Source organism: Hermetia illucens, chromosome 3 (assembly GCF_905115235.1).
Source record: "Hermetia illucens chromosome 3, iHerIll2.2.curated.20191125, whole genome shotgun sequence".
Classification (NCBI taxonomy): domain Eukaryota; kingdom Metazoa; phylum Arthropoda; class Insecta; order Diptera; family Stratiomyidae; genus Hermetia; species Hermetia illucens.
The window spans coordinates 131,523,675-131,546,347 of NC_051851.1; the positions used below are offsets into that span (position 1 = coordinate 131,523,675).

The following is a 22,673-nucleotide window of genomic DNA, read 5'->3' on the forward strand; positions in this document are numbered from 1 at the left end:
TTTTTGAACATGTAAGTCGGTAAATTTATGGTCGGAGACTAAAACGGTGCTGGGACTAAAAACTTACGATAATATGGAGTAAATTACGTATACATGTTACATATACAAGTTGTCACCTATTAAATTTTGCTGTTTTTATTTTCAAAAGTAAAATCGATAATTTGCAATGTTACATGGCTACATTTGTTAAAACAACAGTTGCACATTAAATTTAAAATGATGCTATTACTGACTCTGCTCTCTTTACGGAAACCTTCTGAAAGGCGTGACACTCCCTCGTCGGGACAAAAATTGGCGAACTCACCAAACAAGCGGAAACGCAAGTCATTATTTACAGAATAAGGCGAAGGGTTTCACCCTGCTGCCTCAAGTGCCGGGTCTATGTACACAAAGCCAGGATAAAAGGCAGAATAGAAGCAGTTTGTGTTTGTTGGAGAAACGCTTCAAAAACAATGTTCGAAAAATGCGTTCTTTGAAAATACTGGGACCGGACTTCTTTCGAGATTCAACCAAATTCACGGTTGGGTGAGAACGAGTTGATATCAAAACAAAACACAAAGATTAGTGTTAATTGATTAATTTTATTGCCCGCACAAAGCAGGATGAGAAAAAGAAACGAAAAAACAAAACGAGAACGTGAAAACAGTAAAAAAGCGAATTGCGCGTGAAAGATGATAATAAACGTCAAGCGGAGATCTTGATAGAAAACCGCTGTAAATTTACACACACAGTCAACGCTAACGCAGAAATAAGATGAGATGAGAAGCGGGAGATTTGAACAGTGTTTGCAAGTGTGACGAATCGGAGTACAAAGTGTCAGGTTTCCACAGAAGAGCAAAAAGTGAAAAGTCAAACACAATAATCCATTTTTTATAACACATTCAATTTATTGTTCTTAATTTGTTTGACAATTTAGCTTAGGACTAAACTTAATACTATGTCTTAACCCTAACAAACCTAATTTTATCTAGAATCTAAACTATCGCTAATTTTACAACTTAATTTTAAAAAAAAATCGTTCTTGGGGGAAAGCCGGGAAAACCCCCTACTTCATCAATATGATGGCGGTTGTGGTGTCTTTTTCCATGTATAGGTGCCAATCGGTACCAGTCTCTTGAGAGTTTGGTCAGTCAGATACGTCTAGTCTGTTATTAGGTTATTGAGCTAACGAGTAGACAAAGCCGTGGAAGGGGCGGTTATAGTGTATTAAGGAATTTTGATGGAAAAGTTGATCCTAATTGAAGTTGAATGGGGAGGATGTGGGAAATTAGCGACCGTAAGTAAGTCGGTCTGACACCCAACGACGAACTAGCTCGTGGGGATGGGTTTGGACTTGGGCTGGGAATTTTATTAGGGATTTGATTAGGAAGACGACTAGGTCGATGGTTTCCATCGTGTCATATCACATCTTGGTTATTTAGAGGGTGATCAGGATTCAGGGATATGCGGAAGAATTTCCTCTCTCTTGTTCCAAGGCATTCCATTTGGTGCGATGAAAGGTCGCAAGCAACAAAACCTTAAGAGATCAGAAGTCGAATTAACTGTTTATAACAGAATAATTTAACCTCCGATCGGACAGAAGAGTTCTTATTGAGTAGGAGCCTTTTGAGACTTTGTATTGTCTTTTGAGACTTTGTATTGTCTAAAATATGACTCATATGAAGAATCGGGGAAAGACGGGTATTAAATTCGACGCCAAGCTACTTGGTGGATGTATCATATGGGATTTGGGTGGTAGGTACGTTTAGGTTTCATGCGTCAGTCATTCTCTTCCGTGTAAATTTGGATTTACCACGACAAATTATAACTTCGCACTTCGCTGGATTAGGAGGAGGAATTAGGGGGACTGATTAGGCTTAGGTTAATTGAGGCTGTGTACAATATTAGATCATCCGCGTATTGGATGATTCTAACGGGGTTGCTGGGGATTTTCTAAAGGAATATGGGCGGTGTATATAAAGAGGAACATAGCAGATAGAACAGACCTCTAAGGGATACCATCGATTGTTTTCACTGGCTTCAAATTTTTATTTGATTAAATCCATCGATATGTACCAGGAGCACTACACCAACCTTCCATTTACCCAGTTCCGGCAGCTGCGATGGTTGGGGGAGGTGCCTGATATTACCCTACTAACCGACAATGGGAACTTTAGAGTGGGGAACTGAAGAATGTCTGAGCAGAGATCTTCTAGTTTTACGGTTTTAGGAACATATAGGAGAATTAACGGGCTTACGGACCAGCCAGGCGGGGCTTTGATCTTGGCCGTCCCGCGGTAGGTACAGTCTGCATCTCTGACAACTGTTAGGAACGGAATCTATTCGTACTATTCACCACCAGCTCAAGTCATGGAAAATTTCGCCCGTCTACAACAAGGCCCGATCACAGGAGATCTTGTGCCAGTTTTGGCTAGAACCAGACTGCGGATACCAGTGAAACCATTTTCAGAGGGCCTGAAGGAAATATCTTGCTGCAAGGTGAGATGACTTCTATACTTCGTGAAAGCTACGGGCTGGCTATGAAGATCAGTGCCGGGTGAAGTCTGATCCCTTGGTCTTACTATAACAATCATGGTCTTAAAAGGTCTTGGCATCAAAACGGCGCATAAGGGGGTTAATTGTACTACTCGGAATGATACCTATCTATCATACCACACGGTCAAACTCCTTCTCTAGATCTAGACAAGCAGTCTAGAGAGGACTGTGATCTTCATAGTGTTTCTCCATGATCCATCTCCGCGCATCGTGTATTGCGTCGATAATTTCTGATCGCTCTGTACATATGTATGCTCGTTTGACTAATTCATCCCTTATAAAAATTAGTCTGGTTACTGACCGGCGCTATTGTTATCTTAATCCATTCATTAACACAAAAACAATCATTCTTCTATTCCAAAGAAGACATCCTTTCAGCATGACCTCTGCACTTCCCTTCATAAAAATCTCTTATCTCAGGAATTATACATCTAACATTGTTATGCGTTGATGGATAATAGATTGCAATTTGCTTTCTTAAAATAGTTTAATAAAGTCTCCTTTATTTTATACTTTTGAGATGTTTGGTTTTGTTGTTATCCGTTTCGGAATAATTTCATGAAATTTTTGGAATATGCTTTTATCAACGCTTTGAAACTATAGTGAATTTAGAATATGAGAAAAATAAATAAAAAATATAAATGACAAATATGATAAATATGTAAATAAACAAAATAAAAGGAAGTACTGAAAATTACAGCATTCCGCGAAAATTTCTTAAACGGAGTTCATCTAAACTGCACGTGATAAAAAGGCAAACTAATTTTAATATAGACTTTTATACAAAGCCTTACAAATATTAATGGCGATTTCTTTAAAAAATTATCCTCCTCACTCAACGTCAACTTTATTCTTGCAAACTTCTCATATCTTGAATACGTCAGCACAAGCTACCCATTTAGAAACATAAAATATATACCACTTAATATCTGGATATTTCCAAAGGGCTAATTTAATCAACTATCAAATTATAGACTACACCTCTGGGAAATTATTGACACATAGAAGGAATAAACTATCAATCGCCTAATGATAGGTTACCTTTCCAGGAAGTCGTTCTTATTCTGTTGAAGAAAATTGATAAATTATATCATTAATTGTTTATGTTAGATATTCTGGGAGACTTCCCTCTCATGGAATTCAAAAACCAAAACCAGTTGGTTTATATCCCCCAATATGTCAGATAAAGTACAGGTCCCAAAAAAAGTTGTTAGTAGCGATGCTTTCAAGTTTCAGTTTAAATTTTGGCGAATTCTGGGTGTCTATCCCGCGAATGGTTGCAGGTTTTTATACATTTTGATAATAACCCTAAGTACGAGCGTGCCAGTTGGTATGACGGTTTACCTATTCTACGTGGACCAGTTAAAAGATATCCTCTCGAATCTGGCAGTGAATATTACTCCGATAGCAATAAATGTGAAATTCGCGAATATTTTGTTTCGACGAAAGATAATCCTGGACGTCACTCCTTGGGTTCAACAATTAGATACTCGCGCAACTTCTGCGCAGGAACAAAAGTGTCTCCGTTGGGGAGTTCAAACAGCACACAAAATGTTTTATTTGACGTGTGGCATGTACATCGTGGCAGTTGTTTTAGGCGAACTCGGGGCTCTCCTATCACATGAAAAGAAAATGATGCTTCCCGCCTGGTATCCTTTTGATTGGCAGCACTCTACCTGGAAATATTTTATTGTCCACCTGCACCAAAGTGTAGCTCTCATATTATATGTATTGCAGAATGTTTCCAATGATACTTTTCCTGCCATTTACATGCTTGTACTCAAAAGTCATGTGAAAACTCTTAACATTCGTATCAGGAGGTTGGGCCTGGACACAACTGAGTCCTCACAAGTCACCTGTGCAGAATTGATTCAGTGTATTCAGGACCAACAAATGCTAGTGGAGTAAGTTGGTTTTTTCAAATGAATATCCATGACAGAATCGAGACTAAATAATGAATATTTAGGTATTTCCACACGGTCCGCAAAGCCACTTCAGCTGCAATTTTCCTTCAGTTTTTCGTCACTGGGATGGAAGCATGCATCATTGCTGTTTGTGTATTTTTTGTCGAAAATAACTTATTTGAAACAATATTTTTCGCAGAATACTTTTTATGCGTAATCCTAGAAATATTCCTTTACTGTTATTTTGGAGAGCAACTTGCGAGCGAAAGCGATCGGATGACTGAAGCTATTTATTCATGCAATTGGATGGGACAGGACAGAAGGTTCAAACAGAATTTGATAATATTCATGCAATCAACTCAAACAAATATGACCATCATTGCTGGTGGAATTTTCAAAGTGAATTTGTCAACCTTTGTCACGGTGAGCAATTTGTAAAACATTTAAATAGAAATCGCTGAATCTTTTCCTTTTAGGTTCTGAAAAGCCCATATTCGCTGTTCGCAGTATTGACGAGTAGGACGTGAAATGTAGTTACATTTTCGCGGATATATATTTCTCCTCCCAAATTTTTGATAATCATTTCATAATATTTAAAAAATAGATAATCAAGCTTGTTACTACCGGTTGAAGCGTACTTGTGAAATGCGTTTATGCTATCATAGATAAATGAATGAATGAATGCATTCTTGAAAAAAAAAAAATAAAGCCAAATAATATTGTGGCGCGGCAGGATCTGCGGCATTCGAAATTTATTTCGAATGTTGCGGATGCGGACGGGTAGATGGCGAACTCTCCACTCAGTCATTTTCTTAACGCACCAGGGGAGTGGAGAATTAGCGGTGAAAAATGCCGTTGGTTGGGACAGTAAGGACCGCATGGAAATAAGTCGGTCTCTTCTGTATCCAACCGCGGCGCTGAACACATCGGCATTAGATCGCTCGTGACTGAACAAACTTATTAGGTCGCGTTTAATTCACCAGTGATTAAGAATTCATCTTTTTGCTTCGGATTTTATCATATCTCCATTAACTGAGATATAATCTAAATAAAATAATAAAGTGACCGAACAGTGGTGACCCCGATAAAAAAGAAGAGGGAAAGGATCGCAGTGTTTTCCCCAGCTCAGGCATTCCTCCACTCATTTTGCTGCGCCGCACTTGCTACCAAACACACTTTTCCACGAATTTCGATTCTACGGTTCAGTCTATTGTCCACACGAGAACGTTATAAAACCACCATCGAAATTCACTGAATCGCTCGTTCTTCGCAAAATCTCGGTCTACAGTCCGGTGCGCGTAGCACATTCATCGAACGTCTGGGATTGCAGAGCCACGCAGCAGGGACAGGAGTAGTCGCGGCAACGATCAACAACAGCAGCAAACGGCCGTCCCCAGCACCGCCAACGCCGCAGCTACAGCCCGACGAATTCGAACCAGCGCCGCCGTCGAGGAGGACCCCAGCTCGGCTTAAAAGCAGCGAAAATCTCAGGCTTCATATTTTATCTACGGAAGGAACTAGTTTAAGTGAAATTATTATTATCTCATCTCTGTAATCATTTTATATCCGTATCAAATTCAATTGTTTGCATTAGTTGTGCACTATTCGCACTAATTGTTATATTAAAAGTTAAAAAGTGATAATAAAATTAAAGCCGCTGCAAGAGACGGCGTTGAGGTGTTTCGCATCGCGAGTTCTCCGTTTCCTTGGTGTTTTTGGTCTGCGCTGGAGAGCGTCCGCTTCGGTCGTCGTTTTTCTCGGTTCGTGCGTGCATTTGTGGGTGCGGCCTGCCGTGTCGGTGTAAATTTCACCGCGTTTCAGTATAAACTCACCGCGTCTGCATCACAAACTCGTACTTTTTGGTAAGAAAAATGTCGTTTGACAATAAAGACGCGGCAGGCCCATCGGACCCACAAGTGACCGCCCTCGCCGTACGCGTTCCTCCGTTTTGGCGGCGGAACCCCGAACTGTGGTTCGTGCATTTGGAAGCGCAATTCCAAATGTCCGGCATCACATCGGACGCGACCCGCTTCAACTACGCGGTGGTCGGCCTGGACGAAGAGTCCATACTTCTGGTGTCCGACGTAGTGAAGTCGGCATCGTACTCGCAGCTCAAGAGCGAGTTGATCAGGCGCCTGTCGACAAGCGAGTCGGCAAAATTAGACCACTTGCTGGCGGGTTTAACGTTGGGTGATCGAACTCCCAGCCAATTGCTTCGTGAAATGAGGCAATTGGGTGGGAGCAAGATCGGCGACGATCTGATCAAGTCGCTCTGGCTGCGTCGGCTCCCGGAGGGCACCCAGGCGATCCTAGCCTGCGTCTCCGGTTCCTTGGAGGAACTAGCAGCGACGGCCCACCAGGTACAGGAGGTGTACGTTCGCCCAACCATAGCGGCCGTTCAACCACCGTCGGATGAGGTGAGCGACTTACGGCGCGAGATCGCGGCTTTAACTGCCAGCGTGGCCGAGATGCGGGCGACGTTGGACGCTCAGCGTTCGAGTGCCAGGTCGCGAGCTCGCTCACGGTCTGCCACACGAAAAGGGCGTTCGGGTAGCACGTCGTCAAGACAGCCTGCGGACCGAGGTATTTGCTGGTATCATCGTAACTTCGGAGATAAAGCGACAAGATGTACGCTACCTTGCAAATTCGCGCCTACCGCAAAAAACTAGGTCCGCGGGGGGTCTTGGCGACGGCCACCCAGAGCGCAGCGCCACGTCGCCTAACTATTTTCGACCCCCTCAGCAGGCGCAACTACCTCGTCGACACGGGTGCGGAGGTTTCGGTTCTTCCCGTACCCCGGCATCATCGACTATACCCACAACCCCTCAAACTGGCGGCAGCAAATTCCTCCCGCATCAATACATACGGGTACAGGCAAGTGGACGTGAGTCTTGGCTTGCGTAGGACGTTTCCGTGGCGTTTCATCCTGGCGGATGTCAGATTCCCCATATTAGGCGCAGACTTCTTGTGTCACTATGGGTTGCTGGTGGACTTGCAAAATAAGTCCCTTATAGACCCCACAACCAACCTAAATTCGTCGGGCCAAATGGTATCTCACGCTGACAATAACCTTTCCGTTCTTTTGGAAGACATCTCCGACTCTCGTGTTCGGACACTCCTCCAAAAGTTCAGCCAGATTACTACCGAGTGTAGTCTCTCGAAACCAGTGAAGCACAATGTGCAGCACCACATAAATACTACTGGTTCCCCGATTTTCTCAAAGGTGCGTCCTCTACCACCCCAGAAACTGGCTATCGCGCGGAAAGAATTTGAACAACTTGTTCAACAGGGTATCTGCAGGCCCTCAAACAGCTGTTGGTCTTCCCCTTTACATATGGTCCCTAAGCCAAATGGCGAATGGCGTCCCTGTGGGGATTACAGAAGGCTAAACGCACAGACTGTTCCTGATCGATATCCGATTCCACTCATCCACGACTTTGCGCATCACCTCGCGAATTGCCGCATCTTTTCGACCTTGGACTTAGCCAAGGCCTACCACCAAATCCCAGTAGCTCCTGAAGACATTCCAAAGACGGCAATATGCACACCCTTTGGACTCTTCGAGTTCACCCGAATGACTTTCGGATTGTGCAATGCGGCGCAAACCTTTCAAAGGTTCATCCACTCAGTCCTGCGAAACCTTGATTTCTGTTTCGTCTATTTGGATGATGTTTTGGTCGCTTCTTCCACTGAGTCTGAGCACTTAGCCCATCTCGAGTGCATTTTTCAACGTCTCCTTGAGGCCGGTTTAGTCCTAAACGTTGAGAAATGCAAATTCCTTCAACAACAGGTGAGATTCCTCGGCCACTCCATTTCATCTGAAGGAATACAGCCCGACCCAGACAAGGTGCAAGCAATCACAAGCTTCCCGCGTCCAAAAACAGTGAGGGAGTTGAGGAGGTTCTTGGGCATGCTAAACTTTTACCGTCGTTTCCTGCCCAAGGCCGCCCATCACCAGTCCGTTTTGAACGCGTACTTGTCTGGCAACAAAACAAAAGAGACACGAGAGATTGTGTGGTCTGAAGAGGCTGTCCGCGCGTTCAACAAATCCCGACAGCAACTGGCCGATGCTACACTTTTGGCATTTCCTCATCAAGATGCACCCCTAGCCGTTTTTGTTGATGCCTCTGACATCGCAGTAGGTGCTGCCCTTCACCAAAAGGTGGATCAAGTTTGGCAGCCGTTGAGCTTCTTCTCGAAACAGTTGAATCCCGCTCAACGGAACTACAGTACCTACGATCGCGAACTGCTCGCCGCGTACTTGTCCATCAAATACTTCCGTTTCTCCCTAGAAGGCAGGCCACAGTGTTCACGGACCATAAGCCTCTCACTTATGCTTTGAAACAAAAGCCCGACAAAGCGTCCCCTCGTCAGCTTCGACACCTGAGCTTCATAAGCCAGTTCACGTCAGACATCCAGCACGTGTCCGGGAAGGACAACATTGTTGCTGACGCTTTGTCTCGTGTCTCCGAAGTTAACATCCCCGCCTCACTCGATTTCTCGGCTATTGCCAAGGCGCAGATGGATGACGCAGCACTTCAGAGCCTCAAGTCCAACCCCAAATACAAATTTCGGGAGTTGCCCATCTTCGGCTCAAACCTCTCGCTCTGCTGCGAAGACTCGGAAAAGGGACCTCGGCCATACATTCCGGCCACATTTCGCAAGGAAGTGTTCCACGTAGTTCACGACTTGGCGCACCCCGGCATCAGGACAACAAACCGGTTAGTCACCGGAAAATACTTCTGGCCCTCCATGAACAAGGATCTTCAATTCCTGGGCCAGAGAGTGCATCGCATGCCAGAAGTGTAAAGTCTCCAGGCATGTAAGAAAAGAGGTGGGCTCATTCCCCCGCACTACCAAGCGTTTCCACACCATACACCTCGACATAATAGGGCCTTTGCGAGACTCGCACGGTTACAAGTATTGCCTCACAATCATCGACAGGTTCACGCGGTGGCCTGAGGCAATACCTCTGAAAGACATTACGGCGCAATCTTGCGCCGAAGCCCTCTGCCGAGAGTGGATACCTCGCTTTGGCGTCCCTGCAATGGTCATCACTGACCAGGGAATGCAATTTGAGTCCACCCTTTTCTCCGAGTTAGGCAAACTCCTGGGTTTTAAACGCCAGCGGACTACTGCATACCACCCGCAATCCAATGGGATGCTAGAACGTTGGCAGCGGACGCTGAAAGCCGCCATTATGGCACGCGACGACCCGTCCTGGACTCAAGTCTTGCCTCTCGTCCTACTCGGCCTTCGTACAACCCGCCGAGAGGAATTTGCTGCCAGCCCCGCGGAGCTGGTATACGGGGAGAACCCAAGACTCCCAAGCGATCCGGTCTTCGACAAGAGATCGGGTCTCACGGAGTCGGGGTTGGTGCGTCTGCTGAGGGACAATCTCCAACGCATCAAAGCGCCACCACCCACTCGACACTCGTCCATACCTGCTTGTTCGCCCAAGGAACTGGACACATGCACGCACGTGCTGATCAGGACGGATGTCGTCCGGAAGCCGCTGCAGCCTCCATATGAGGGCCCGTACCGCGTTCTCGAGAGGGGAGAGCATTTCTTCCAGCTCGAGATCGGTGGTCACAAAAAGGCGGTCTCTTTGTCCAGGCTGAAACCCGTGTGCGCCCCGAAGCAGCGTCGTGTCCGCTTTGTGGATTAACGGCGAACGAAGTTCCGGGATCCGTCGCCGAAACCCCCTAGGTTTCGTCTGGGGGCGGAGTGATGTGGTGCGGCAGGATCTGCGGCATTCGAAATTTATTTCGAATGTTGCGGATGCGGACGAGTAGATGGCGAACTCTCCACTCAGTCATTTTCTGAACGCACCAGGGGAGTGGAGAATTAGCGGTGAAAAATGCCGTTGGTTGGGACAGTAAGGACCGCATGGAAATAAGTCGGTCTCTTCTGTATCCAACCGCGGCGCTGAACACATCGGCATTAGATCGCTCGTGACTGAACAAACTTATTAGGTCGCGTTTAATTCACCAGTGATTAAGAATTTATCTTTTTGCTTCGGTTTTTATCATATCTCCATTAACTGAGATATAATCTAAATAAAATAATAAAGTGACCGAACAATATTTGCAAAAGATGTAGAGAAAATAAAATGTGTTATTGTTACGCTATTGTTTAGTAATTTTTGGTCTGCGTTTCTTACATTTCAATATGTACGTTTTTGTTAGTAATAAACGACAGTATAGTCTGCTCACATCAAACAGGAGAAAAAGCAAATAAAAGTCGTTTTTTTTTTAAATCCTCATAAAGAGTTTCAAGCTACACCCAAAGACCTACAAGTTGGGAAACTGGAACCGGTGTATTGCTTACATAAACACATTTGAGCGGACATTTGACCAATTTGTATCTAACTCGTAACGTTTATGCATTTTGTTTCTCAGAGGATTCACTTTAATATCCTTCAAAGTCTAAGAATGCACCAAATTTCCATAAAAGTAAAAAATTTAATCTATTACAACTTCATCAGTAATAATGCAATCCTCTAAAGTTGACAGTATCATGCTTCGCAATACAGACTATATTAATTCAAAAGTTAATGATTCTGGGATCAAGTTAAGGGGGATTCCAAGGCAATTTCTAAAAGATATACTTGTGATAAATATGGCGACATGCTATTATAAACATTGCTTTAAAAGTTATCAGTTTGGGGATATGTTGAGGTCCAGATACTATATGCTTGGACCAACAATTTTTTTTTCCGATAGTTGGGTTGGGCAGTTTCTGAGAACGGGTCATTGAAATAACTGGCCCTTTTCAGACCCCCGCACTCCTATCCAGCCTCATCAAGTGGTGCGACTGACCGTGCGGGGATAGCAACTCCATTACCTTGCAGCGCCCCTGTCCTGGAAGTAAGCTCAGTGAGAAACGCTAGTCCTGAGCAGATGGATTTGGACACCAATCGAGTGGAAATGCACTCGACCGTCCTCGCTAGAGCCGAAGAGGAAAGGCTCATCCGAAAGTGCGCAGCAGTGGTGAAACGTATGCGGTCGGCAACGTTCCTTCAGAGAAACGTCAGCAAAGGCGTCAAAAACGGGCTGATGGAACTGGAGGAACTACTGGACCGCATTTCCTTTTATAGACGCACGTGGAGAGCAGCGGAAGACGATTGTAGAGCAGAAACAGTCGCACTCCCCGCTGAGAATGCTGCTTGCGTCAAACGGACCGCAGATAGCCCTCTGCAAAGTGAACAGGGGAAAAAGCGGAAAGAGGACGACGTTCCTGAAGGAGACTTTATCGAAGTAGTCTCCAAGGCCCAAAAAAAGAAGGCGAAAAAGGATAAAAAGAAACAACGGACTCCGGCGCCAGAGACACGTCTGTCCAAAAACAAGGAGGCTGCCAACCCAAAGCCAGTAGCGGAAAAAACGAGGAAACGAAGAAGGACTAGATCGTCGGCTCTGCTCATTAAGCCGACGGAAGGCAAGACATTTGCGGAAGTCCTTAGTGAAATCCGCTACAGGATGAAACCCGAGGAGAACGGAGTAGAGGTGTCTTCGATACGGAAAACGAGGAGTGGTGGAGTTCTCGTCGAACTGGGCCCAAAGACGACCGACAAGAGCACGTTCTGCGAAGCGGTCAAGGGGCTATTGGGGGAGAAGGCCCTTGTTTCCAGCCTAGAACCCATGTGCTCTCTGGAAATACGGGATCTTGACTGCCTCACAGAAAAGGTCGAAGTAGAGGAGGCGCTAAAGCGTGAATGTCCAGAGGGAACCAATGCCCGGGTAGTTATTACCTCTGTAAATGCTCGAGGCCAAAAACTTGCCGTGGTGGATGTCCCCGAGCAATATGCGAGGAAACTCCTTAACAGCGGGAGAATCAAAATCGGATGGGTAGTATGCAGGGTACGAATGCGGATAGTCCCCACCAAGTGCTACAGGTGTCTGGACTATGGACACACATCAGCAGCTTGCAAGGGTCCGGACAGGAGGACAGCATGCCGGAGATGCGGCCAAGCGGGTCATCAAGCGAAGACTTGCAAGGAAAGCGAGAGTTGTGTTCTCTGCAGGGATCGTGGCGCATCTGGCGAAAGCGTCGCACACACTGCGGGCTCGGGACGGTGTCCGATCTTCAGGGCGGAATTGGAGAGGGCTAGGGTGCGAACGCCATGATCCGCATTTTGCAAATTAACATGCACCGGAGTGCAACCGCTCACCAGTTGCTAGCGCAGTTCGCTGCGGAAGTAAATGCTGATCTAGTGCTGATTAGCGAGCAATACCGAAACAAGGACCCGTCCTCATGGTATCTCGACTTATCGGGCACCGCTGCCATCTGGGTTCGGGACGACGTTCGACTTCGTGTTCTTGCCGAAGGCCGGGGGGACGGATTTGCCTGGATCCGGTGTTTAGGGATAACGTTTTTTTAGCGTTTACCTGACGCCGAATGAGTCGATTCCGGACTTTCAACGCCGGCTTGATGCTCTGGAGGACGCCGTTTCGAACACGGAGGGACGAATCCTGGTTGGCGGTGATTTTAATGCCAGGGCTCTTGAATGGGGCATGCCTCAATCAGACTCCAGAGGGAAACGGATTCTGGAAATGGCGGCGAGAACCGGGCTCGTAATTTTAAACACCGGATCCACGCCAACGTTTCGGCGCTCAGGTTGTGAAGGAAGCATTCCCGACATAACTTTTGCGTCGGAATCTCTGGCATCATCGGTGGACGGGTGGCGAGTCTTAGAAGACTTCTCAGCAAGTGATCATCAGTACATTGCGTTCGGAGTGTTTGACGCTACTTGCCGGCGAGCACCAACACGACGTTCCCCCTGCGTGTGGAATGTCGCGAAGGTGAACATCGGAAGGTTCGTCGAAGCTCTTGGAGCAGGTAGGGCCGCGCTGGGGGGCACTCCGGGGGGTGGTGGTGTCGCAGCTGACACCGTTGTAAATTCAGTGATGAATCTGATAACGACGGCGTGTGAGGCTTCCATGTCCCGGAGAGGCCCCAGGCGCGACAAGCCTTCTATGTACTGGTGGACGGCGGAAATTGCCGACCTACGGAAGGAGTGTCATAAGCTCCGCCGTTTGGCACAACGTTTGTACGCCAACGAGGAGGCATGTGCCATAAAGGCACAATATAGATCAGCAAAAAGGAGACTCCGCAGCGCTATAAATAAAAACAAAGCTCGCGGCTGGCAAAATCTTATTAATGAGGTGAATGATGACCCGTGGGGACTTGGCTATAAGCTTGTCACTCGGAAAATCGGGGCTCTGCGGAAGCCCTGCATACTGAGCACCGACCAGATGGACCGCATTGTGCGGGCATTGTTCCCCAGACACCCTGTACGGCTTGATGTAAACAGCGCGGAAAGCGTCGTGGATTGCCCCCTTTTCACAATGGGAGAACTCGAAGAAGCGGTTCTCACTATGAAAAACAGGAAGGCGCCAGGTCCTGATGGCATCCCGGCGGAAGTTTACAAACTGGTGTTCCGCCAACGGCCAGAATTGCTGCTCGAAGCGTTCAACGCGTGCTTGAAGGAGGGCATTTTTCCTTCTCGCTGGAAAGTGGCTAGACTCGCGTTGATCCGTAAGGGTAAAGGAGATCCGGAGCTCCCGTCTGCATACCGACCGCTGTGTATGCTTGACACGGCCGGAAAAGTGCTCGAGAAGCTCATCAGGGGTAGACTCGCTGAAGCGATCCGTGCTGCCGGGGACTTATCCGCAAGGCAGTTCGGGTTTAGAACAGGGAAATCTACAGTGGATGCTGTTATGGAGGTCGTAGATGCGTTTAATCGAGCCGGGGCACACAGCCGCCGGTCTCGACGGATAGTGCTCCTCATAACGCTTGACGTCAGAAATGCCTTCAATTCTGTGAGATGGACAGATATGCTGGGCACACTAGAGAACTCCTTTCACGTGCCAAGCTATCTCTTGCGGATATTGAGGGATTATCTGAAAGACCGCTCCCTGTTCTATGAGACGCTAGAGGGCCAGAGGAGGATGGAAATCACGTCGGGAGTAGCGCAGGGATCCATCCTAGGGCCGGACCTCTGGAACGCTTCCTACGATAGTCTGCTGACACTCGATATGCCTGAAGAGTCGCGCCTGGTCGGTTATGCAGACGACGTTGCGGCACTTGTTGCCGGACGCACTGTTGAACAGGCGCAAAGCAGACTTGGCATATTGGTGCGACGGGTAAGCGGATGGATGACTGCTCACGGTTTCAACCTTGCGCTGGAAAAAACCGAAGTAGTCATCCTGACCAGAAGAAGAATCCCGACCTTGCGTCCCATATCGATCGGCGAGTTGACTATAGAGTCAAAACCAACGGTTAAATACCTTGGTTTAATGCTCGACTCGAAGATGAGCTTCTTCGAGCAAATCAAAGCAGCCGCGGACAGAGCTGCAGCAGGAGTCGCAGCCTTGAGTCGGCTAATGGCGAATGTCGGCGGCCCTATATCAACTAGGAGACGTCTCCTCATGGGAGCAACGCAGTCCGTCCTTCTCTATGGTGCGGAGGTATGGGCTGATGCCCTTGACAAGGAGGTGCATCGTAAACGCCTCGCTCAAGTGCAGAGGCGTCTGCTTATCGCACTGTCTCCGAACCGGCTGTGATGGTGATTGCGGGAGTGATCCCCGTTGCCCTCCTTGCCAAGGAGCGCAAAGCTATCTATCGCCGTAAGGGCGAAAACTTAAGAGAAGTGGTTGCCCGTGAAGAACGTCAACGCACCCTTAACGAGTGGCAACTTTCTTGGCAAAATGAGCCAAGGGGCAAGTGGACTGCGCGGCTCATCGACAAATTAGACCCGTGGTTGAACAGAAAGCACGGTGAGATTGATTACTTCCTTACCCAACTTCTAAGTGGGCATGGAGGTTTTCAGTCTTACCTGCACAGGGTTGGGAAGGCGCGATCTCCTGACTGTGTGTTCTGCAATAGAGTGGCGGATGACGCTGAACACACCTTTTTCTCTTGCGAGAGGTGGGACGACCTCCGCCAGCAGCTTTATGCAGACACAGGGGAGCTCTCTCCAGACAACATTGTCAGAGAGATGCTGAAGAGCGCTGGCAGCTGGAATCGTATTGCGCATTATGTTCGGGCTCTTCTTACTACGAAGAAGATTGAACTCGACCGGCAGAGGATCGGACGGTAAGGGGTTCCCTGAACTAACAACTCCCTTCCTCCCCTCCCCTCCCGTTGGTGAAAGGAATTCCCTGACTTGAAGGCTCCCAAAGCCGGGAGAGCGGGAGGGCTAGCCCGAAGTAATGTGTCAAACGGTTCCAGGCTAGTTCTCTGATGACGGGGAGGTGTTTAGTTGGTAGTCTGCCAGCGTGCTGTTGCGGGAGTCCAACACTCTGTGCGTAAACGCATTCACCTACCCTACTCCCAAAAAAAAAAAAAAAAAAAACTCCTATCCTTTGCAATGTCAAAACTAATATCAGCTTCGTAAAGTAGACCTTTCATTTGATATTTGATACCTTACATCAATATACTTGTTGAAAGAAGTTTCTATATCCCTCTTTTATATGTATGGAAACCCCCCTCTTTAGCCGAGCGAGGAACTATTCAAGTCCAGCTGGCATCCCTCAGGGATCAGTGCTCTCCACTGCCGTCTTCTCCCTATTCACCGAAGACGTACCCAAACCCACCTCACATCCAAATCCAATCCGAATCCTCCAATACGCGGATGACCTCATCCTCAACACCCCCCCCCCCCCCCCCAAAACATCCTGGCGGGTGATGACCGCCTTAATTCCTAGTTGGACGAGCTCTACCGATATTTGACCTGTTGGAAACGATCCCTGAATTCGCAGATATGGAAGACTATCGTATTTTGCGGTAGCGCAGAGATGACGCCGAAAATAAGGAGCGACATATCAACCTTATCCCTGAAAATCCACAACTCCACAATCCTAACCGTTAAGGCAGTCACCTACCTTGGAGTGACAATGAATTCCCGTTTATCCCATTTTCCACATATCACGAAAGCACTGAGCCGTGCAACTGGTGCCTTCAAATCCGTCTGCACAATCCTGAAATACAGCAGCCCAACACTTTGTTTTGCTGCAAGCAGCTTATACGTCCCCTCCTAATTTTCGGTTCCATCTGGTCCCTTACCCAAATCGAACGACTCCGTCTCAAAGAACGCAGAATTCTACGCCACTGTTCCAACACCTACAAAAGAGAAGACTACTCCAAATACATCTCCAACCAGATTCTCTACGACTTCTGTCAGACGCCCCGCATCAAGGTCGTCCTAGCTGGTCATGACCTCAAATTCCTCAACAAATATCTATCCCATCCCAACCCCTTATCTCCCAGGCCATGCAGATTGAAATCGTCGTAGAGAATCTTCTACGAACTCATCTGTTCCTTCAAATCCTTCTATCTCTCCACACCGGTAGCTACGCCTCATCCCAATTTTCAAACCGCATCCATCCTCAGCGCCACTCCTAGCTTCCTTTCCCAAACCCCTCCCGCATTCTCTCCATCTCATCCCGCATCCTACTTCTTTCCCTCGCCCACCCGTTTTTATATAAAATTCAATGAGAAGAGGTTTTTTTCAACTTTTTCTCCAAAATATGTTGTTAATTTTCGTAGAATACTTCAATAGTGATAAGTTAGTTTAGTTCATAGTTTGTACCTTAGATTAAGTTAAACTGTTAAGGTAGTCCATAAGTTAGGATAATTTTGTTTGTTACAGAAGTAGGTCAATAAAAAATGTTGTTTTTAAAAAAATTTATAGCTTTTAAGTTCCTCTGCGTCTACGAAAAAGGCTTATGAGCTCCATTTCTTTAAATTCTGCGCAGACCAGAGGAGGAGAACTAGAGCCCCTCTGCGAGAGTGGACAACAGCTTCCAAACTATCCTCCCCTGAAGCGGCACGACAAGACTCTAAGGCAACACCAGCGGACGATAGTGACATTGGGGTCATACCACACAAAACCTTAAAAAAGCTGCACTGAATTTTGTTTTTCCTTTTTGGTAGTTTGACGCAAGAAAACGTTAATTAAATTACATAAAACTATTATAATTTCAATTAAAGTTCTTACATTGATTATTTAAAACAATACTATAATTTTGAGACATGAATTTCAGAAGGCATAATTAAAAAGTGTCCGAATAGCTCGTGGTTAGAGGACTGGGTTGTCATACAGAAGGCCGCGGTTCAAACCCTCGCCGGTGGGCAGTGGGCTTTGTATCATGACTTGACGTCGGATACCAGTCGACTCAGCTGTGAATGAGTACCTGAGTCAAATCAGGTTAATAATCTCGGGCGAGCGCAATACTGACCACATTGCCTCCTACAGTGTACTGTAGTGTACCGTTACGGTCTTGAATGAAGTGCTCTAACACACCTCAAGGCCCTGATCCAATATGGATTGTTGCACCAACGATGTTTATTATTATTATAATTAAAAACAAATTGGGAAACCGAAAGCTCGGCGCATCAAGTATGAAAGGGTTTTTTTGTTTCTTCTCTGAGAATATTTCACTGCAGAAACTATCCCATTTGTGCTTAGGCCGGTTATGTTGACGCATTAAGCATATCAAGACTACTCCCTTTACTGTGATATTGATATTTAGTTACAGTAAATTTACACGGTAAATTCAACTTTGGGCTACTGTGACTTTATTAGTAATGGTATGATTTTTCATCAAACTTTGCGATAACATGCCCATGGGGTAGGTAGGTATGTATCAGTGACCGTCCGAGGGGCCCAATTAGCATGTGGTGCGCCGTTTTGATGCCACCAAACTCCCAAGACCATGATTGCTATTATGGGAGCAGGGAGGCAGAGTCTAGCCGGCTCGGATCTTCAGAGCCAGCCCGTAGCATTCAAACATGCACCATACTGTACAACTTATTATTACTTTTTTATAACTCTAGGACAAACCTAAGGGGGGTTTGCACTCGATTAGCGCAAAATATAGTAATATACTATTATTAACATAATTTGAACAGATATCGATATGGAGAGTATTTTGAGGCCTGGGCACCGTATAGAAGCAACTTTATGATTTTTTTTTCAAATTTCGGTTGAGTAGTTTCTGTAAATGGGGTACGTTAAAGAAATCATAATTTTTCTACCCCTCCACTCCCGCCTTTCCAACAAATATCGAAACTAAGACCGACATCAAATACTAATCAATCCTTTAATTTGACACCCATCATTTGAGGATATAGAAGGACTGTCCTTAATCTCAACGTAGAAAACGTTACTGCACTGTCTGCACATCTGGGCGGTTACAATGGACAGACAGACATCAGCTCGATTCTGATAAGGGTTTTGTTTCGCACAAAACAGTCCATTCTTTGAATTTGTTCAAACAATTTCATTGCTTGTATTTGTTCCGCCGCGCTTGGCTTTAATGATATTCTTCACCCTTTTGGAGATATGAAATACTAAAATATTCAGCCCTAATATCCTCTACCAAACTTTTTCGATTGTTTACCTTAAGGAGGTCCATCCCGTGAGAAGGCCGTTTTTTGGCTTTTTTTTAGAAATTTTTTTAGAAGAATAGAACTGGATAAGATATAAATATGAATTTTTCACCATAGATTTACTTATATCTTGAGCATTCATGGTAATTTTTCTCAGCCCGATTGCGTTGTTCATTATTGAAATACAGAGCAATTTATGCACCCATCTAAAAAAAAAGTGTTTTTCTGCTGCCACGCAAGAGGGCGACTGCGATCATCTTAAAGAAAAAAAAAGTAAACGGCATTTTAACGGACAGACATAGCTACAGTCCGCAAACTAGGATTATTAAAAAATATTAAAAGCTAATTTTTCGGTGCCGTGTTAAACTTTTTTTTATGAATTTTGGTGTTTTTTCACGACTTCTTCAATGAATAAAAAAAAGCTACTGAATGAAATCGGAATTATCGTATTCTGCGAACCGTAGAAATATGTTCTGAATATGTCCGTGGAAAATTCAAAGAATTTCGTTTGATAGATTTTGGGCTATTGTGGCAGCCGATTTTCAACATGCAGTTCGAGAAAAACCGTTTAAAAAGTAGAATGCGATTTTTAGCTATAAAACCTTAACTGACCATTAATCTGCTATACCTAGTCCAAACCTTAGGTTTCTTCAAGAAACACATGTGCAGCCTTGGCTTCACATTCTTGTCCTTTTAACGAACTCATTCGAACACCATTCGGACCGATAAATACGAGCTTATTACGGCGTTCAACATAAATCTGGCATGTGACTTATCACGTGTTTAACGCTATAATTTCCGAACGACTCTGAATATCGAAAAATCGATTTGCCCATATATTCTACACTATATCTAGATACAACTGATACCAAATCGTTCCGCGGATGCGACACACGGGATTGACCCCCTTAAGCTCAATTATGGTCCCTTATTGTCATTTGGCCCCACACATTTTCGATTGAACTGTTGTGTGGCCAATTGGTGAAGTGGTTTCTTTGCAAGCTTTTTTCGCGATCATACCCAACCCTTTTAGCCATCATTGAACAGTTTTTTTTTAAATATTCATTTGGTATGACTGTTGCTCTTTTCCTGCAATGTGAACTGCAGTTTTGAAACGATTTTCAAGACTTTCTCTCAAAATAATTCAACCTCCCTTTAAAGTATTGCCCTTTTTTCATTCCGATACTTTTTTCTTTCCATTTGGCCTGTTTCACGGTATTTTTCAAATAACGACGTACGGAGCTTTCATCGAACTTTAATTCACGTCCTTAATTGACCAACAAGTACATTACCATCGGCAAATGCAATGACAACGCCTTTTTACTTGATGGTCACTGTGTCCTTTTCGGCATCATATTATTAATCTTTGCAAAAAAACCCTCTTACTACACACAAAATGTTCGCATCAACTGAGCTTTCAAAACAAATGTCAAGAGCAAACTTTGGGAATCATTAAAATATTTGTAAATTTGTCACAGAATTTTCTCGGGATTCGCCGAAAAAAAGAAAAACAAATTCGATTTGTTTTTCGATTGCGGCTTTTTTGCCGTTGGGTTGTAGATGTGCCAAAGCCTCTGCAGATAACAAAGGGGTACCGACTACCTGCATAGAGAAAGAAGATGATTAAGCCGTTGCGGAAGGTGGAATTGCTGCTTTAGGCTCCACTCATACAATCCAGCGGCAGGCACAGAATGCCTGCTGAATCGTCCAGGATGGATCCAAAAGCGAAAAGCTATTGCATTGGATCGAAGGAGCATTGACCTTCGCATAATTTTTTAAGGAACTTTTCCGATGGAGCCCAGTCTATATCAAAATGGGCCTCTCGAGTTCAAGCATAGTTTGGACAAATATAAAGTGGTTCCATGATTGACTTGTAATTTCGGAAATAAGAAATATTGTGGACAAATTCGTTCTTTTCCAGCTTTGAATTTATCATCAGTTTGGATACATGAACGAATGCTTACAATGTAATACACGGTAATGGTATCTGTCAATACCTATTTGACTTGCATTCATTTTGAAATTGAAATTTTGTTTCACCAAATATAGTCATGTGGAGTATCCAATGAAACGTACTTTTCAAAGCTGGCCTCAAATTCTATAAATTTAATGGCAGAAGAGAGGGAGGTGGTTATATTCTTTCAGGAACCCATGACCCGAAATTCATATCAACAGCTATTCAAATAAAGTCAATAAGAGCATATTACTATAATTATTAGTAATTGGCTGTAAAACGCCTTAGAGTCATCCTAGAATCATGAAGGTGTTTGCTGTAATATAACTATGGCATAAAGCTGACCTTATCAAGTTTGGTGCAAATTGCATTATAACTAACAAAAGTTATAATACGTCAGATTTGTGGCTTCAGTGCAAATTCTAAAATTTGAATGTCGGTAGCATGCGAAAGTGATATTCTGATGTAATATAAGCATATTCATTACGTCTAGGGACTAATGGGACAATGGGTCACAAGAATGCTTTTATATAAGAAATACACAAAAGCTACATACTTGAACTTTCCGTTTCCCGACTTCTTTTATTATTTACTATTAAATTTCTGAGTTGAGTCTCAATGAATTATATTAGAATATATTATAATGAATTGCAGTAAATCTTTCTAATTTGAGGACTTTCTTACCCGTCAAGGGTCACATGAATCAAGAAACCTCCGGCAAGAATTATGGTTTCAGGCTGCCAAAAACCTCAAAGGCCACACCTCATTGGACATATAAAGAAGGTGAAGCATCAATTGTGGATGCGAATCTATGTGTGGAACTTTCCTCTCGACCGCGACATTTGAGTCCGGAAACAAAACCTTATTAAAATCGTCTGTCCGTGGAACCACCTTTAGTATTATATCAGGGGCGGAGATAGCTTACGTTAGCTAGTGTTGCTTCCGCCTACATGTAGAGTCCGTAACCTTCCCTTTATGTGCATTGCCTCAAACAGGAACTTTCCCTCGGACATGCACGCTTCGAACAACTCCGCGAATATATGTGCCTCGTCTACATTTGAATTCAAGCTTGAGGGCCTTATTCGGTATGGTGTTCAGACCCGGGGCTTTGTCGTCGACTGTTCGACTGCAGATCTCCAGCAGCTCGGCTCGTGACTGGTGGAACTGGCGTCACATTCAAAAGATTCGCTACAAGATGTCAGTATCCCCCTCTTGCGGGAAAATAACCCCTGGATTATTTTGAACTGCGAAAACGAGCGGCCTATAAATAGTCCTGGCACGACTTTATAGGCGCTACCCCACGGATTTGTCTCCGGTTTTTGGAATAGAGCTCCTTAAAATATACCCTCTTACTCCGCTAGATTCCGAGCTTGAGGTTCTTGCAGGCTTCTGCTTAGGCGGTGCTCCTATTGCCCTTGATCGTTCCTACACTATTGTCCTCTGAAACCGTTCATCTGGCTCAATGGCAAATCGATTGAAGCTCCATGAATCCATCGCTTTTGCCAAACCATGCTGGGGAACTTTCGGTTTTACGGCTTCCGGGGTGCGGGTCTCCTGCCTTGTCTTTGGTTCAAAGGTGATTGCCTGGTGGTCACTGTACGTGAAGTCCTCGCTAACTTGCCAGGACATGTTACGTGCTAACGCAGGGCTGACAACAGTCAGATCTACAATTGAACCAGTTCCCCCTTTCCGATAAGTGTTTACATCGCCTTCGTTGGCCAGGACTATATCCAACTAGGCGAATGCTTCTAATAAGCACCGCCCTCTGCGTTAGTCTTTTGCTGCCCCACCCGATAGCCCACGCATTAAGTTAGCGGCTATTACCTTTGGATCTCGTCCCCTGCGTCGTGAACAAGATCGTCTAACAGGTCTTCAAATTCAGACAG

At 45.2% G+C, this 22,673-nt stretch overlaps 1 protein-coding gene across 1 annotated transcript; it reads left to right on the forward strand.

The window, feature by feature from the left end:
- The first annotated feature begins 4,086 nt into the window (after positions 1-4,086).
- On the forward strand, positions 4,087-5,000 carry LOC119652147 (odorant receptor 59a-like). The gene is made up of 3 exons (XM_038056092.1): positions 4,087-4,439; positions 4,502-4,862; positions 4,916-5,000. Exons 1-3 carry the CDS (start codon positions 4,087-4,089, stop codon positions 4,964-4,966), a joined length of 765 nt encoding a protein of 254 aa, XP_037912020.1. The 3' UTR covers positions 4,967-5,000.
- The last annotated feature ends 17,673 nt before the right edge of the window (positions 5,001-22,673 follow it).

Bases quoted from the DNA above. Each gene is read 5' to 3' on its own strand.
- LOC119652147 (XM_038056092.1), top strand. From the start codon at position 4,087: ATGTTTTATTTGACGTGTGGCATGTACATCGTGGCAGTTGTTTTAGGC. The intron at 4,440-4,501 runs GTAAGTTGGTTT...ATGAATATTTAG, and splicing joins GACCAACAAATGCTAGTGGA to GTATTTCCACACGGTCCGCA. The intron at 4,863-4,915 runs GTGAGCAATTTG...TTTTCCTTTTAG, and splicing joins ATTTGTCAACCTTTGTCACG to GTTCTGAAAAGCCCATATTC.